At 40.8% G+C, this 17597-nt stretch overlaps 2 protein-coding genes across 2 annotated transcripts; one reads left to right on the top strand and one right to left on the bottom strand.

The window, feature by feature from the left end:
* The first annotated feature begins 3106 nt into the window (after nt 1–3106).
* Nucleotides 3107–9874, top strand: LOC133129040 (GTPase IMAP family member 7-like). The gene is made up of 3 exons (XM_061242853.1): nt 3107–3536; nt 8495–8557; nt 8696–9874. Exons 1-3 carry the CDS (start codon nt 3518–3520, stop codon nt 9556–9558), a joined length of 945 nt encoding a protein of 314 aa, XP_061098837.1. The 5' UTR covers nt 3107–3517; the 3' UTR covers nt 9559–9874.
* A 4602-nt stretch (nt 9875–14476) lies between these two features.
* LOC133129345 (GTPase IMAP family member 9-like) lies at nt 14477–17597 on the bottom strand. The gene is made up of 2 exons (XM_061243362.1): nt 17474–17597; nt 14477–15397 (listed from the first exon to the last, which is right to left on the bottom strand). Exons 1-2 carry the CDS (start codon nt 17475–17477, stop codon nt 14718–14720), a joined length of 684 nt encoding a protein of 227 aa, XP_061099346.1. The 5' UTR covers nt 17478–17597; the 3' UTR covers nt 14477–14717.

Below are 17597 nucleotides of genomic sequence, written 5' to 3'. Positions count from 1 at the left end.
CGCGGCTACGTCCCAAGTTTCCGGGTGACGTTAATTCGCAAATAAAGAGCTTTTCTCCTCCATTTGCTGTGCTCGAACAATTTATTCAGTCTCAGAATACAAATGTACGCGTAGTCCTACACTTGTTGGAATACACATACGTAACCTATTTAGTTGCTTTATTGGTTCAACCATTCTCTTGATAATCAAGCTGATTTAAGATTTTTATGGTTACATTTTGAGAATGTGTATTGATAGATCGATAGTCTACAGCAAGTCTAGAACAGTGAAACAATGCAGTTTGTGGAGAGAGATAAGTAACAAATATCTGGTGACACGATCTAATTACTTGGTTATAAACGCTTAATAAATCATTAATAAAACAGCGTGGACGTATATTCCAACATGAAACGCAGGATATGACATTATACCATCTGTTCTTAATGCGGATAACAGGGTCGTCATAAAATTTCACTTGGGTTTCCAGTACGCATAGGTGGTTGTCTGCTTCTGACTTAATCACACGTTGGGATCAGTCAACGCATTGGAGTGAGTACATAAACGTGGGTCTGGAACGCCCTCTTGTGGCCCTTGTCGACTCTGCACCTGTGACACCTCTAAACTGTCAGAAATAAGAAGCCAATTTTGTCAATGAGTCTGTGTGAGAGTATTCGTAGCATACAGTGGACACTTTTCTTTAAAATATATATTTTTGCCCATCAATCTACACCCAAATAGCCCATAATTTAAATAAATAATAAGACCGGCGGCCTGTAGCGTAGTGGTTAAGGTAAATGACTGGGACACGCAAGGTTGGTGGTTCTAATCTTGGTGTAGCCACAATAAAAAAATCCACACAGCCGTTGGGCCCTTGAGCAAGGCCCTTAACCATGCATTGCTCCAGGGAAGGATTGTCTCCTGCTTAGTCTAATCAACTGTACATCACTCTGGATAAGAGCGTCTGCCAAATGCCAGTAATGTAATGTAATGTAAAGACCCTCCAAATTGTGGTCAGGTGCATCCTGCTTGCTTTAATTATCCTTGAGCTGTGTTTAGATCTTGATTGGAGTCCACCTGTGGCAAAGAGAAGCACACACCTGTGTATATGATAATTTTTAATGTGCTATTTAGTTGACGCTTTTATCCAAAGCACCTTACAGTTGATTAGACTAAGCATGGGACAGTCCCCCCTGGAGCAATGTGGTTTTAAGGACCTAGCTCAAGGGACCAACTGCTGTGCAGTGCGTGGCTACACTGGGGCTTGAACCACCAACCTTCTGAGACAAAGCCATGTACCTTAGCCACTAGACTACAGGTCTCACAATTCACACTGCATGTCAGGGCAAAAACCAAGCCTAAGGAACTATCTGGAGACCTTGCGGTGAGGCATAGATCAAGGCAAGGGAATAAAATAATTTCTAAAGCTTTGAGTGTTCCCAGGAGCACAGTGGCCTCAAGCTTCGTGGAATTATATGGGCCATTTCTTTGCATTTGCACCACAGCGCCGACAACAAGCAGAGTCATGCAAATTGAAAATTGAAAATATGTTTTTTTTTTTTTTCAAAAGCCACTGTTCTAGGGCTCCGCTGCTTTCAATTACCAGTCGCAATTGTTCCACCAGCACTCAATTTGAGCAAGGCTCCCGCTTAGTCTAATCAACCGGAAGTCACGTTGGATAAAAAAACGTCAGCCAAATCGCAAATAACATTCTAATCACACATATGAATGGGTGAATGGGTGAATGGGTTGTAAGGGAAGATTTGAAAGTGTAGCTTGAATTCTCCTGAATAACCAGAGGAGGTCACTGGAGTGCCAGGAAACACAGTCTCCAGGCTGTTGGTCCGGATTTGACACTGGGCCTGCCAACACATCCATGTAGCCTATGAATTTGCATATAATTCAAAATATAGCCTACATATAACTGAATGATTTCTTTGTTTGGCGAAGCAGCAACAGTTCTTTTGTTCTTTCGTTTATACAGTACATAAGTGTTTAGACAGTGGTACAATTTCTGTCATTTGGCAATGTACACATTGGATTTGAAATGAAACGATATGTCACCGTTAATTTGAAGATATTGAGGTGATCCACATTGGGTGATCTGCGTGGGAATTACATCCAGTGCCAATTACAACAGACTCCAAAGACAATCAAAAGCCTAGAATCAAGACTAGCTACTGAATGCTTTCTTATACATGCACTAAGGAAGCAATTCAATACACCTGACAGATCAGAACAGCTGAGAAGCTGTCCAATTACTTGTGTGTACTATGTATAAAAGGGATGTAATTCCTTCATGGATCACCCATTATGGATGTAAATACCCTCGAGTTGAAGATCACAGTCTGCCCTTTTTACATTGTTTTATTTTAAATGCAATGTGCCTGAGTACAGAGTCAACAGAAATTGTACCAGTCAAAACACTTATGGACTGTACTGTGTACGTTTATATGGTCTGTTTCGTTGTGCTTGACTTACTTTAACTCTGGGTAGCTTATTATAATTTGTATTGTTGTTGTAACAATACTGACATTTTTTTTTTTTACTGAAGATTATGGTGTTATAATCTTTATATACACCTACATTCAAGTGGTTCTCATTGAGTAATTATTGATGTGTACGTCACATGAAACAACCAGTGACACAGTAGTAGCCTTAATCTATAGTTCTTCTTGAAGCCAACTACCACTACGTTTTGTGGCCTTACGGGGCTAGGGGACCACTAACTTCAATTTCACATGCACCGGCGAGGGTCTCTGTAATACTTGTGCATTGCCAATTTCCTTTAGTGTCTCTACGTGACGTTGTATTTTCAATGGAAAGCTGACACCACGCAATTCTGTGGCTACCACCCATTATCCTGCGATAGCCAATCATACTCCAGAGCGTCGTGTTTTGCTGGCGTGATTTTGGCAAATATTTGTAAAATCCAGCGATGTCCATCTTGAAATTACCACCTGCCCGCAATTTAAAAACCAAGTTCGAGCTGTTTTTTTTCTCTGCAGGGTTGTATTCATAGTCTGATTCTCTTCAAGAGGAAATGGCTTCTCAAAGTGAAAGTAAGCTTGAAAATCGTGTTAATATTTAGAAATGAATTCATGCAACACAGCGAGATTTCAATTAATTACACTGCAGCCTATTCCCCGAGACAACTCTTGCTATATTTTCCTCGATATGAATGAAGTACAATTATCTTTCAACTAATGTTAAAACTACACGCGTGTACTTTACTTGTCAGCTGTTCCAGTAGTCTATCAAATCGGAAAGATATATCCCGATTGTGATATGTAATGACGACGATTATAATAGCCTACATTTATTCTAAGATTGTGAGTGTTAGATAGACGTGGCTACTGTTTTCAACTGAATCCTGACGCAATATATGAATGTACAGTGCAGGGTTGGGCGGTTTCACGATGGTACGGTATCCTCCGGTAATATAAAAACTTGAAGGTCAACACCCTCTGAAGAACTATGCCTCAGTTGTTGTTACGTTCAAAACTCCCGTATTTCAGAATCTGATTCTCTTGAAGAGGAAATGGCTTCTCAAAGTGAAAGTAAGCTTGAAAATCGTGTTAATATTCATAAATTAATTCATACTAACATGCAACACAGCGAGATTTCAATTACAGTTTTTTTACGATCGTTTTCACACTTGTCTCAATACCATGTCCACTTTTTCAAAACTCTTCACACAGTGTGCTTTTGAAACACACACCTGAGCACATCAGTTAACCTTTGGTGCAAAAGGCACTTCAACCACCAAAACACTTAATATTTCACCCAAAAGTGACTCTTGCTGCCATAACTATAGCGCATGCTTTCTCCCATAAGACTACTTTGTCACTCAATGTACAATGAACTACAAAACACAAACAACTTGGAGCATTGCTAAATACATATATTATGTGTTTCCCTTTCCTCTATTTTTGCATCCACAAATATTTCAAGCCAAGTAGCTAAAGAAACTTTTGATCTGTCGGTTTGCCTCTCACAATAGATGTCATGACTAAGTGTGGTAAATTTACAGTAAACTGTAAATGAATGAATGTTTTACTATATTGGAATCCCAGAATCCCACATTTTTACTATGTAACATAAAAGAATATATGATAAAGAAACAAATCACAAAAGCAACAGTATTCTTCAAAGGGTTTACAGTATTTTGACATTTGTTCTCACAGTGCAATATACTGTAATTCAGAAAAGAAAAATACAATACAATCAATTACTCAAAGTACATTACAATCAATAACAAATACATACCAAAAAGCAATATTTTCACTATATACAGTAATTTGCACATATATTGTCTGCCTATCAGTATCAGAAGTCTACTGTTGGCCTGGCCCATCCATCCTGTCCTCTGCATTTGGCTATAGATTTTCATCAACATCACTCCAAATGTTATCTCTTGCTATACACCGAGGACAACATCTCTTTGCGTGCCTTTTCCAGCCCTGGATGTGTTCCACTGTTATGTCCATACACCCAGCAGCCATTGCATCTAGAAGTGACATCTGTTCATGTGGGTGGTGGTCCTAAACCTTCACATATACCTTCATAAACTTCATATTGTTCCTTGTCTCAATACCATGTCCAACCTTCACATATACCTTCATAAACTTCATATTGGTATCTGAGCTCCTTGACACCCTCAGAGTTCCTGTCAAAGGGGACAGTGTACAACTGTTTCATCCTGAATGGTTGTAGTGTCAATGTTTGGAAATATGTTGTTGTCTGCGATTATGTTGTTGCATATTTCTCTTAGCCTGATGCTGTTATTGACAATGACCATCCCAACTATTGTATCCTCCTGTTGAGGCGTAAACATTCTTCCCCTTCCCCCCTGTGTGACTGTGTGAGGTAACCGCTGGGTCCTGTAGTGAGTCAAAGACAAATGTGCACTGATACATCTGCTTTTTCTGGAGACTTCTGAAATCACAGTACTGCTGTAATATACACATCAATTGAACTTGGTTTGGTTGATGCTCTTCCGCGACGTCTTCTTCCTCTGCCTCTGGCTGCATCCATTTTCCCCACCAAGGCTAAAGAATGCAAATGCCAATCCAAAGGTGGCCCCTTTTGTATATGTGGTAACAGGGCACAAACAACAAACACCTTGGTAGGTTGTTCACTGAAATGACAGCCAGATGTTTCAACAGTACATATACAGCAGTAATAGTGGAAAAATCTCTTCAGTGACAACTACATCTATATTTTCCCTATATACATGCACATTTCAATGCAAGTATGATCACTTTTGTATAGATGGTAACAAGGCTGCAAACAAAAAAATTTAATAAACTGAATAAACTTTCTGCTCAAATCAGAATGATCTGTCTTATGTATTTCAAGCATATAGTTTCATTTTTCAGAATTTTTCAGAATTTTATTGGGTTTTGAACTGAAAGTTAACTGTTTTGAACAGAGTATCTAAATGTCTGCAAAAGTTGCTGTATTTGTACAAACATTTGCTGGTAGTGAACACTGACTGAGAGAGGTATTCATGAATTTTGGAAGAAGTGGTGATTGAATGCCTTTAGTATGAAAGCAATGCAAAAATATTCACAGTTTAGTTCACATAGTCTAATGATATGGTGAATGTGTTAAGTGTTTTGAAAAAGTGGACATGGTATTGAGACAAGTGTGAAAACGATTGTAAAAAACTGTAATTACTAGAATTTCGCTACTTTACTAAATGTAGGTTACAACTTATCGCTTTTATGTGCTTTGCACCGTCACTTGCGATAGGCTACAGCTTCGACACAGGTTGTAGTCAAAACCTCTGTTTTTTGAGCAGCTTTAGTTATCTATTTTCTGGCTACATCGACATGAATGTGTAACGGTGGTTTACAGTTTTTTACAATCGTTTTCACTCTTGTCTCAATACCATGTCCACTTTTTCAAAACACTTAACACATTCACCATATCATTAGACTATGTGAACTAAACTGTGGATATTTTTGCATTGCTTTCATACTAAAGGCATTCAATCACCACTTCTTCCAAAATTCATGAATACCTCTCTCAGTCAGTGTTCACTACCAGCAAATGTTTGTACAAATACAGCAAATTTTGCAGACATTTAGATACTCTGTTCAAAACAGTTAACTTTCAGTTCAAAACCCAATACAATTCTGATCATTGTGGAAGGAAATATGCTGCATTTTGGCAGAAAAATGAAACTATATGCTTGAAATACGTTAGACAGATCATTCTGATTTGAGCAGAAAGTTTATTCAGTTTATTCATTTTTTTTGTTTGCAGCCTTGTTACCATCTATACAAAAGTGATCATACTTGCATTGAAATGTGCATGTATATAGGGTAAATATAGATGTAGTTGTCACTGAAGAGATTTTTCCACTATTACTGCTGTATATGTACTGTTGAAACACCTGGCTGTCATTTCAGTGAACAACCTACCCAGGTGTTTGTTGTTTGTGCCCTGTTACCACATATACAAAAGGGACCACCTTTGGATTGGCATTTGCATTCTTTAGCCTTGGTGGGGAAAACGGATGCAGCCAGAGGTAGAGGAAGAAGACATCGTGGAAGAGCAAGAACAGTTGTGTCTGGTGAAATCAGAGCCACAGTCATTGATCATGTGGTAAATCATGGTCTGTCCCTGAGGGAATCAGGTTGAGGGTTCAACCAAACTTGCCTAGATCCACAGTCGCTTCAATAGTGAGGATTTTCAGGCAAACCAACAAGTACTATACAGTATTTACAGCAATCTGACTGAAGGAGTTCAATTGATGTGTATATTACAGCAGTACTGTAATTTGAGATGTCTCCAGAAAAAGCAGCTGTATCAGTGCACATTTGTCTTTGACTCACTACAGGACCCAGCGGTTACCTCACACAGTCACACAGGGGGAAGGGGAAGAATGTTTACATCTCAACAGGAGGATACAATAGTTGGGATGGTCATTGTCAACAACAGCATCAGGCTAAGAGAAATACGCAACAACATAATCGCAGACAAGAACATATTTCCAAACATTGACAGTGTAAGCACTACAACCATTTCAAGAGTGTTACAGAAACATCAGATCAGGATGAAACAGTTGTACACTGTCCCCTTTGACAGGAACTCTGAGGGTGTCAAGAAACTCAGGTACCAATATGAAGTTTATGAAGGTATATGTGAAGGTTTAGGACCACCACCCACATGAACAGATGCAATGGCTGCTGGGTGTATGACATAACAGTGGAACACATCCAGGGCTGGATAAGGCACGCAAAAAGATGTTTTCCTCGGTGTATAGCAAGAGATAACATTCGGAGTGATGTTGATGAAAATCTATAGCCAAATGCAGAGGACAGGATGGATGGGCCAGGCCAACAGTAGACTTCTGATACTGATAGGCAGACAATATCTGTGCGAATTACTGTATATAGTGGAAATATTGCTATTTGGTATGTATGTTATTGATTGTAATGTATTTTGAGTAATTGATTGTATTGTATTTTTCTTTTCTGAATTACAGTATATTGCACTGTGAGAACAAACGTCAAAATACTGTAAACCCTCTGAAGAATACTGTTGCTTTTGTGATTTGTTTCTTTATCATATATTGTTTTACATTACACAGTAAAAATTGTTATTCTGGGTTTCCAATATAGTAAAACATTCATTCATTTACAGTTTACTGTAAATTTCCCACACTCAGTCATGACATCTATTATGAGAGGCAAACCAATAGATCAAAAGTTTCTTTAGCTGCTTGGCTTGAAATATTTGTGGATGCAAAAATAGAGGAAAGGGAAACACATAATATATGTATTTAGCAATGCTCCATGTTGTTTGTGTTTTGCAGTTCATTGAACATTGAGTGACAAAGTCACTTTTGGGTTAAATATTAAGTGTTTTGGTGGTTGAAGTGCATTTTGCACCAAAGGTTAACTGATGTGCTCAAGTGCGTGTTTCAAAAGCACACTGTGTGAAGAGTTTTGGAAAAGTGGACATGGTATTGAGACAAGTGTGAAAACGATTGTAAAAAACTGTAAAACATTATTCCAGCGCATGCCGAATGTGAAGTTGCGGTATTAAGGTATGAAGTTGCGTGTTGCGGTATTACAAAAAATTTTTTTATAATAATAATAAATAAAAATTCTGATTATCAAATAGACACTGGTCCTTGTCTTTGTTGTACAGGTAGCAGTTGAAATTGTACTTCCCTCTAGGGTCTTTCATGCCATTCATTCTCCCATAGAGAACTTTCAGATTGCAATTTCCGTGAGGTGGTAAAATAGACTGAGGAAAATAGGCTTTTGCAGTTTGATCAGGTAATTGTAATCAGGTAATTTGCCAGGAACTGACACCCGAATGATAACGTGTAATGCGATATTGCTGCACAAACCAAGTATGACACCCTTGCCCGTTATAATTCCTAGTGGCACCGCAGTGAACTTTTATCACAAATGGTAGCATGCATGTGTTCCCACTTCACACTGCCTGACTGCTTATACAGTTCATCACAAAATGTATTTTATCATACATTCTACAGGAGAACAGGACGAAAAGGATGTTAAAATTGAAAGAAGAAATAGCATGGATCCTCCTATCTATAGTAAGTGAAAATATTGTGTACTTGCTCCTGTGTTATCTTTTCCCATTTAGCTGCGTGGTAGGAATATCGATCACTGAGCAAGCTGTCTCTTTTGAAGCCTGATCCATCCCTTTTTTTTTTGCGTCTGTCTCTTCTCAGTGCGAATCGTATTACTGGGGAAGACGGGATGTGGAAAGAGCTCGTGTGGCAACACCATCCTGGGCACGGAGGCCTTCAAGGTGGCCTTCAGCCCCGCCTCCAAGACCAAGGAGTGTGAGAAGAGCCAGGGGGAGGTGGATGGCCGGCAGCTGGTCTTGGTGGACACCCCCGGCCTGTTTGACACCACGCTGTCCAAAACGCTGTTGGAGCGCGAGATCGGCAAGTGCCTGAACTTCTCGGCGCCGGGGCCCCACGCCTTCCTGCTCGTGATTGGCTGCCGTCGCTTCACCCGGGAGGAGAGGGTCGCGGTGGAGAGGATCCGGGAGATCTTCGGAGAGGAGGCGTACAGGTACGCCATGATCCTGTTCACGCACGGGGACGAGCTGGAGGGCACGGTGGAGGAGTATCTACAGGAGGCGCAGGAGGACCTGAGGGAACTCGTGCGGCAGTGCGGGAGCGTTTACCACGTCTTCAACAACCGAGACCCCGGCAACCGCGACCAAGTGCTCTCGCTGCTGGATAAGATCGACGCCATGGTGACCGCCAACGAGGGGAGATACTACAGCAGCCAGACGTACCGGGACGTCGAGCGAAGGGTCGCGGAGAGGGAGAACGAGCTGAGGGAATTGTACGAGCGCACGATGCGCGAGAAGGAGCGGGAGCTGGAGGAGAGGTACCGAGCGGAGCTGGAGTCACTGGAGAGACGGCTGCAGACGGCCGAGGCGGACCTGCAGAAGGAGAGGGAGGAGAGGAAGCTAGAGGAGGAGAAGAACAGGAGGATGAGGGAATTGATGCGGTACTATGGGTCGCTGATGGGAAACTGCAGGAGAGAAGCCGAGAAAACACCGTTTTTATTGATGTAAAACATGGCTCACAAGTGTATATAATGTGTATATAATGTCTTTTTTATAGCCAGAAAAATAACAGAATCTCAAAAGAGGGAAGTTATGGGACATGGAAGGGCATTGCTTTGCTACGATTTTCCACCATATACATATGTACACCTGATTATATTGTTCAGTACATTCTTTGTCTATATTTAATCAGACCATCTATAAACAAAAAGGCTTAACTGCATTCAGGGTATTGGAATCCAGAGCATTTTCCGTGGTCATGTTCTGTGAATAGTATTTATTTTCACCTAAAAATGTTTGGTACAATTGGTCATTTCGGACTTTTAATGGTCAAGAAAGGAATTGCAGCACCAAACACGCTCAAATCCCACTACTTCACTGGGGACGCGCTGACGTTGAAACGCCATTGGCTGTGGCTATTAGAACCAATTTTCAACCAATGAGCTTGAATTATTCTACAGCTATGCAATGCTTTGGTACGGAGTGCCGGCTCGTCAGTTGCATATTTTGAAATCCGAATTTAAGGACTATAAACACAGGCAGAGGGTGAGTCAACATGTCAGTGAGACTATTTCAATGATGGGGAGGGATTTACAATGGCCTTGTAAGCATGTTTTAACACAACAATCTTACCTATTGTACCTTTAAAACTGACATTGTGAGCAGTCCATGTTGCCATTGTCTGTGCAGTATTGTACACACACTATGTATGTTTATCTACGCCACACTAGCCTTGCTCACCAGCAGTGTCTGACCTGGTTTGTTCTGCCATTTATAGCATAGACTATACGAGCATAACATCAAAGGGTTCATCACAGGCCACTGGCAAGCCTCAAATAGAATGGCCAAGTTGTCACGTTTCATGCTTTCATGTTTAGTGATTGTCTTAGTTATGTTACTGTCATGTCACGTATTATGTTAGTCTAGTCTCGCCACGTTTTTACGTTTTAATTCTTGTTACGTTTCATTTTTCATGTCATGTTACGTTTCATGTTTAGTTCTTGTTACAATGTATTTTCTAGTCTTGTCATGTCACGTTATATAGTCCATTCGTGTCACAGTTTTATGTTTGTTTCCTGTTTTGCTGTTCCGTTCATTGTTTAGCATACACTTTTTCGTGTCTTTCCGCAAACCTTGCGTTCATGCTTTCTCTCTCTCCCTTTCTGTCACTCACGCTTCCCTAATTGTTTCATTTTCCCGTGTCTACTGACTAATCTACTAACGTTAGATCAGGATTGGGTAATACTGACATTCTAACCATATGTTCATGTTTACCTTACATTTCTTGTGCATGTTATTTACTAATGCTTGGTCAGGATAGGTTTATTGCTAACGATTACTGATTATCTTGTTAACTTGTCAATCCTCCACACCTGATTTCCATCCGCATGCTGCTCTCAAGCTAATTGTCTGCACCTGCCTACACCTGCATATCAGCTCAGTGTTCATGGCATGTCTTAGTGAAAATGTTGCCTCCTGTTTGTCAGTGCACTTTTGAGCGGTTTGTCAAGCCATTTATCAAGCCTGTTATGAGCCAAGCCTGTTTATTAACTTCTGTTTTGTTAACCATTGCCTGCCTGTACCACAAACTCTTTGCCTGCTGTCTTTGTGGTTCTGCCTCGCGGAGTGGACTTCGGTCTTAACTCTTGCACCGCCTTCGACCCCGAGCCTGCCTGCCATCCGTCGGCACTTCTGCCCCGCTGACAGCTTTCCTGGTTACAGGACTTATTGCATGGTTTACCGATTTCGAGACTGCCTTCTCCCTCAGTACTGTACTTTGGTTTTGGCTGGATTATACGTGTATGAACTTCGTTTTTCGACTACGCTTACTGGACATTCCCCTAATAAAGCCCCGACGGGACGTTAATCACATCTTTGTCTGAGTCGTACATTTTGGGTCCAACCCCCCCACGCATCTGTCTCACAGGTTACAATTTTGTGTTGCGTTTAACTTGCATTAAAAACCTGCAGAGTTCTGGAACAAAGTGTTATGGACAGATGAGATGAAGGTGATCCTGTACCAGAGTGATGGAAAGAGCAGTGTGGAGAACCAAAGGACCCTCACCCCCCTCCGCCCCCATCTGAGAAACCTGGTGGTTGGGGTGTAATAGTTTGAACATCTCTGTTATATGATATGTGTACTTACATAAACAGATAATCATAAGTGAATTGCATTCAAAAGTTAAATCTTTAAATGGAAATATTGTAAGCTCATTGCATTGTTTTATTATTTAAATACCTTGGTACTTACTGGTGTTATGTCGTATCGCGGACGTTAGTGTTGCTCTAACTTCCATTTCAGCTTGTCTTTAATGTCTCCTTTTAAGTTGATTGTTCTTCCAGCCTGAGATGAAACACTCCTTAAGGTGCTGATGACTTCTGCACTCGTCTGAGTGAGACCAAAACATTTGTTCCCGTTTTGTTGAACAAAACAGAACTTTGTTTATTTGTTTGTTTAAAAAAAATAATAAAATAAAAATTCAAATAGGCCCTGGTCCTTATCGTTGATGTACAGGTAGCAGTTGAAATTGTACTTCCCTCTAGGGTCTTTCGGCGCACTTATCTCTGGTTATGGGTATGCACTTTGCTGTACGTCATTCTGGATAAGAGCGTCTGCCAAATGCCATTAATGTAATGTAATGTAACTTCAACTTTTCTCTTTTGTGCACATTTGTGCTGACAGTATCAGTGCTGTGTGCTAGCATGCCCTATGAAAACTCTAAACATTATTCCATTATAATAACCAAGCAGGATGTTGGAGCCATTATTCCTAGAAGGAAACCTTTATGTTTTGTGTGTTACTTACCTTTGGCTGTGGAAAGGAAAAGAGCTTGATTAGTGTCATTTGATATGTTGTCTTTCAGTTGTTGAAGCCTAGCCCATAGTATATGGTAGTTTTCTCATGTTATGACACCCACTGGTCAGGTATGGCTACTGCACTTAGAGGTGTGCACCCCTTGGGTCAAGGGTTAAAAGTAAGATGGCTGCCACCAGTCAGTGTGACACATGTGAACAGTGAATGAAAGCATGGAAGCAGGCCTCTCGGCAAGATAAGGTTTTCAAGTGTTATACAAAGGCTACCGGAGCATAAATCAAGCATTATATTTTATTATATTTGACATCATTTAGAAGGCAGTTTAAAAGATTAGTTTAGTTTTGTGTATCAACTCATCTACCATCCATAACCCGGTGCTGACCACGCCTGAAGCAACAAATGGTGAGTCAAACAAACACATTGAAGCCCTGCCAAAACCTGCTTGTTGTAAATAAATGAAGATGAAAATTGAACTTAAAGTTGAAAGCAAACACTGGCAATGTCACAAACAATGGCACAAACACAGGACATGGTATATCCAAAAATAAATATGATTTATTTCTGCATAAAGTATCCAGCAACACACCACAAGGTGGACAACACTGAACAGAAGAATATGGGGGGCGGTCCCCAGCTTTTATAATCAAAAACTATTTTAGTGTTTTACTAATAACATGCATAATTCTACATCTAACTGATAAATGGTTGATGCATGAACATATTGTAAAATATAACACAGTAAATCATTACTTATGTGTGATTGTAAAAATGATGAAACTGCTGAATAAGTACACATTGACCTCTAACCTTCAACATTACATAAACAAGCTCACCCTCTTGGACTCCTAAAAATGTATAGGAGAAAGAAAGCACATACACACACATATACATACTTTTATTATTATTATTATTATTATTATTATTATTATTAGAACATTTTATTCTTTTTTGTCTTTGGAATCATACTCGATATACAATTATACGTAGATTTCCATTCATTTCCACCATAAGAAATTCACAAAGTCTTTTTTAAGAATAAAAGAAAAATGCTGTAATATTCAACCAGGACATCATACATTTCATCCTGATATCCAAAATGGCCGACTAAAAAGTGAGATGAGGCCACCAAACCTAATGAATGGAAACATAGCTGCCTACAGTAGATGTTCATACACTCCACTAGTACTTCTGCCCGAATGAGATCTGAAGAGTGACAGAATTTCCTCTATCAAAGAACCAAAAAACGTAATCATGTTTCTGAAAGCATTCACAAAGTATAATTTTATTTGGTCCCATAAGGAGTTTCCCCCACTCTGTCCAGGTGTGTTACCACTCTGTCCAGGTGTGTTACCATCACGTTTAGTTCCCTTCTGAACCCGTATACCTCTGTGCCTAACCTGTCCACCTCTGTTGCCATCTTGTCCAGCTCTGTTCTCATCCTGACCAGCTCTGTAGCCATTGACTTCCGGCAGACGTTCCTCTATTCGTCTACGAATCTCCTCTTCGTGCTCTTGGAAAAGTCTGTCTGCCTTTCGTCTCATAGCCTCCTCTGCCATTTTGTGCTTCTCATCTGTGTAACAGCCTCCCCCATTCTCCTTTACCATTCCATCAATCATTTCAAACAGTTTTCTAACCTGATCACGATTGCTCCGTTTATTATCAAAAGCGTGAATCCTGTTCTCAAAGGGACGGAGGAGCTCATTCAGTTCTGGGTTCGACTTGATCACATCTTCAACCGTCTCCTCCTGGCCCAACGTATCCAAATGACTGAACAGAATAATTGTGTATTTTTCAAAATCCTCACCAAATTTGCTGTGGAGCTCCTTAATGGTGTCTTTGGCCTCGGTTGTGAGACGCTCGTTCAACGAAATTACCAAAAGAAATGCATGAGGTCCTGGAGCAGACAGAAAAATGCTTTTCACAACTTCCTCTGCGATTTTTTCTTTACAGCCCGAATTGCCAAAGAAGCCTGGTGTGTCCACCACATCGACTTTTCTCCCAAACACCACCCCCTCTTGTCTCTGACTCTCTGTTGTAACAGACGATGTGCCACTCTTTGAGATGAACTCGTCTCTGCCCAGGATTGTGTTTCCTGAAGCGCTCTTCCCAGTTCCGGCCTTGCCCAGCAGAACGAGCCTGAGCGGCTCCGGTGTTGTCTCGTCATCTTCCTCCTCACGAGCTGAAGAAAAGAAAAGCCTTTGTGAATAACATACACACCGCCAGAGGGCTGATCACCAGTCACACTCTCAGGAGATTTATAGTTAAAAACATGCTTTTGCCCAGCCATCACAAGTGAGCTTGTAACGTGTCTTGACATGTAAGCATATGTACACACTGTTCCAGCCTACCTTACCTACTTACATTGGAAACGAATGAAGTCCTCGATAATAACGTCGAGATTCGGAATTGGGAATTCTTTTGACTGCTGGTCTTCCATCAGCATGTCATCCGCTTTCTCCAAGAGCTGCAGAACTTGTCCGTCATCAGGGTCGGATTTGTTGTTGAAGACATGATACCTGTTTCCAAACCTGTCCAATACCCTTTGCAGGTTATCGTCCGCATCTTCAAGGAACTCCTCAATAGGTTGGCCTTCTAGCCTATCCCCATTTGTGAAAAGGATCATGAATTTACTCAAGGGCTCACGTGGAAAAGACTTAAGGATGTCCCTGATGGAATTCTCCTCTTCCTCTGTGAATCGACCCAGCTCTATCACCAGCAGAAGTATACACTGGCCTTTGCGTGAAAATTCTTTCACTTTTGGCATTTCAGATTCAAATTTCTCCATGCCGTGTCTTGTGTCATACAGGCCTGGTGTGTCCAGCACCGTCAGCCGCCTTCCTGAAACAAGTGCCGTGGCCTCCCTACATTCATTTGTTTTGGATTTGGCACCAAATTTTGACTCAAACACCTTTTTTCCCAGGATGGTGTTTCCGGACGCACTTTTCCCAGCACCCGTTCTGCCCAGTAAGACAAAGTTCACCTCCGTGGGGCGGAGGTCAGGTTCCGGTCTCTCTGTGTCGATTCCCGGGTAACCTAATGTGAGAAGAGGTCAAGGTTAAAATAATACATCACAGAGGAAACAATACCATATAGCATGCACACACACACACACAAAAACTTTTCGTTAGGTGTCCAAGCAACAAAGGTGCTGGAACCTGGTTGTAATGGTTGCAATTCTTTACAAAAAAACATTTTCATTCTCCCTTAAATGTGTTTGCTGTCCATCATAGAGAAACCAAATTTGGCAGGTTGGTTCCCACCCTCTACTCTAAACTTCCTTTCTAAGATTGGCCTGATGATGGCACTATATGCACAACCTCCATCCATCCATCCATTATCTCAACCCACTTATACTGAAGAGGGGGGCTGGAGCCTATCCCAGCAGAGAAGGCAGGAATACACCCTGGACAGGTCGCCAGTCAACAGTCCATCGCAGGGCACGCACACCATTCACTCACACACACACACACACACACACACACACACACACACACACACACACACACACACGGGCAATTTAGACTCTCCAATCAGCCTAACCTGCATGTCTTTGGACTGTGGGAGGGAACCGGAGTACCCGGAGGAAACCCACGCGAACACGGGGAGAACATGCAAACTCCGCACAGAGAGGCCCCTGCCGACGGGGATTCGAACCCAGGACCTCCTTGCTGTGAGGCGGCAGTGCTATCCACTGCACCATCCGTGCTGCCTATATGGACAACCTACGTACTATAACTTTGGAACTGTTTAGCCTATTGTCAAAATTATTTTTTTACTTACATTCCCACATATCTGCCTTCAATCATATATTTGAATTAAAATATCCCACTCATAACCATATTGTGTCAAAATATAAATTCAACAATGCCATTTGCATTTGCCATTTAATTTGGATAAACATTTGAACGTTGCAACCTTTGCAGCATGAAAAGCCGTTGAAATGAAATGGCAATACTAGTAGGCTCCATGAAATGGCAAATGCAAATGGAATTATTGAAATGTTATTACATTTCATTTCATTTGACATAATGTCCATATATGCATGGGAAATTTTAATTCAAATACAGAATTGCATTGGCAGTCTACGCATTTCATTTTCATTTAAACTTTGGCTGCAATATGCTTCCATAGCTGGGGCCAAAAAGCAAATTCCCCCCATTAAAGTCCATTCAAAACCAGGAATGTGCCCTGGTGAAATTATACCATTTTGGACAATACGTTTATTCATATTCATTCCTTCATGTTTAGGTACCCAGTGCGCATGGTCTGGTGCCAAACGGCTCCCTGCGTCATCGGGCAGTTTCCAAAGGACTCCCTGGAACCGGAAAGCAGAAGCTGACTCCAGTTCTTATATATCTCGATGCTCAAGTGCCCATAAAGTCCCCCATAATGGATTGTTGGGAATTTTGGATTCTGGAAAAACACTTCAAATTGTTCTTCTCATAAAAAGAAAATCACCGCACGTAATTCGGTGTGCAGCCTCCTTAGATCAAGCAATATGAAAAACGACAACGCAGAATATTGATACATTAAAATATGGACAAATGGCAAACGGATAAATCTTGATGTGGGCAGCTGTGGTCAGAAAAAAAATGTATAAAAAAATGAATCTGATTGGTCCAGTTTTGGACATTACTGCATTTTTTTTATCACGTTATAGGCTGATTGCTGAGTATTGAATCAACCATAAATAGTTTTACACAAAACCTATGGTAAATCTGCAGCAACATGCTGTATGCAGCAACATGCAGTAGTATTCATACTGCAGTAACATTGCTGATGAAACAAGTAAAATTCCTCATTTAATTCACCTTAATTACCATTTTGATTTTTATCATTTTAAGCTTATTGCGTACAACCTCTGGATATTCAGAATTAAATAATTTATTAAATAATTCAGAAAATAATTCAATAAACGACATGCAATCAAATAAAACACTTTCTTGCAATGTAGCAAGAAACTCTGCAATGCACTTTTACCAAGTTATATATAAATGGCTATATTTGACGAATTGTTCCTTGCGTGTTATCAAGGCTGTACTCGCAGTCTGTTGCTCATGTAGTAATAATTTTAACAGCGAAAAAGACCACCTCGACGACATAACTCACCCATTGTCTTGCAAGTTAGTTCTTAAAGAACCATCAAACATGCGTTCTTTTCGTTTCACGAAATGGCTGTCCGAACAGGTAGAGCGTCTCCCATATTGTGATCAACCCCCCACTTTCAGAATTT

Source organism: Conger conger, chromosome 5 (assembly GCF_963514075.1).
Source record: "Conger conger chromosome 5, fConCon1.1, whole genome shotgun sequence".
NCBI lineage: Eukaryota > Metazoa > Chordata > Actinopteri > Anguilliformes > Congridae > Conger > Conger conger.
Note: the sequence above shows the minus strand (reverse complement) of the source record. Positions and strands in the feature narration are given on the sequence as shown.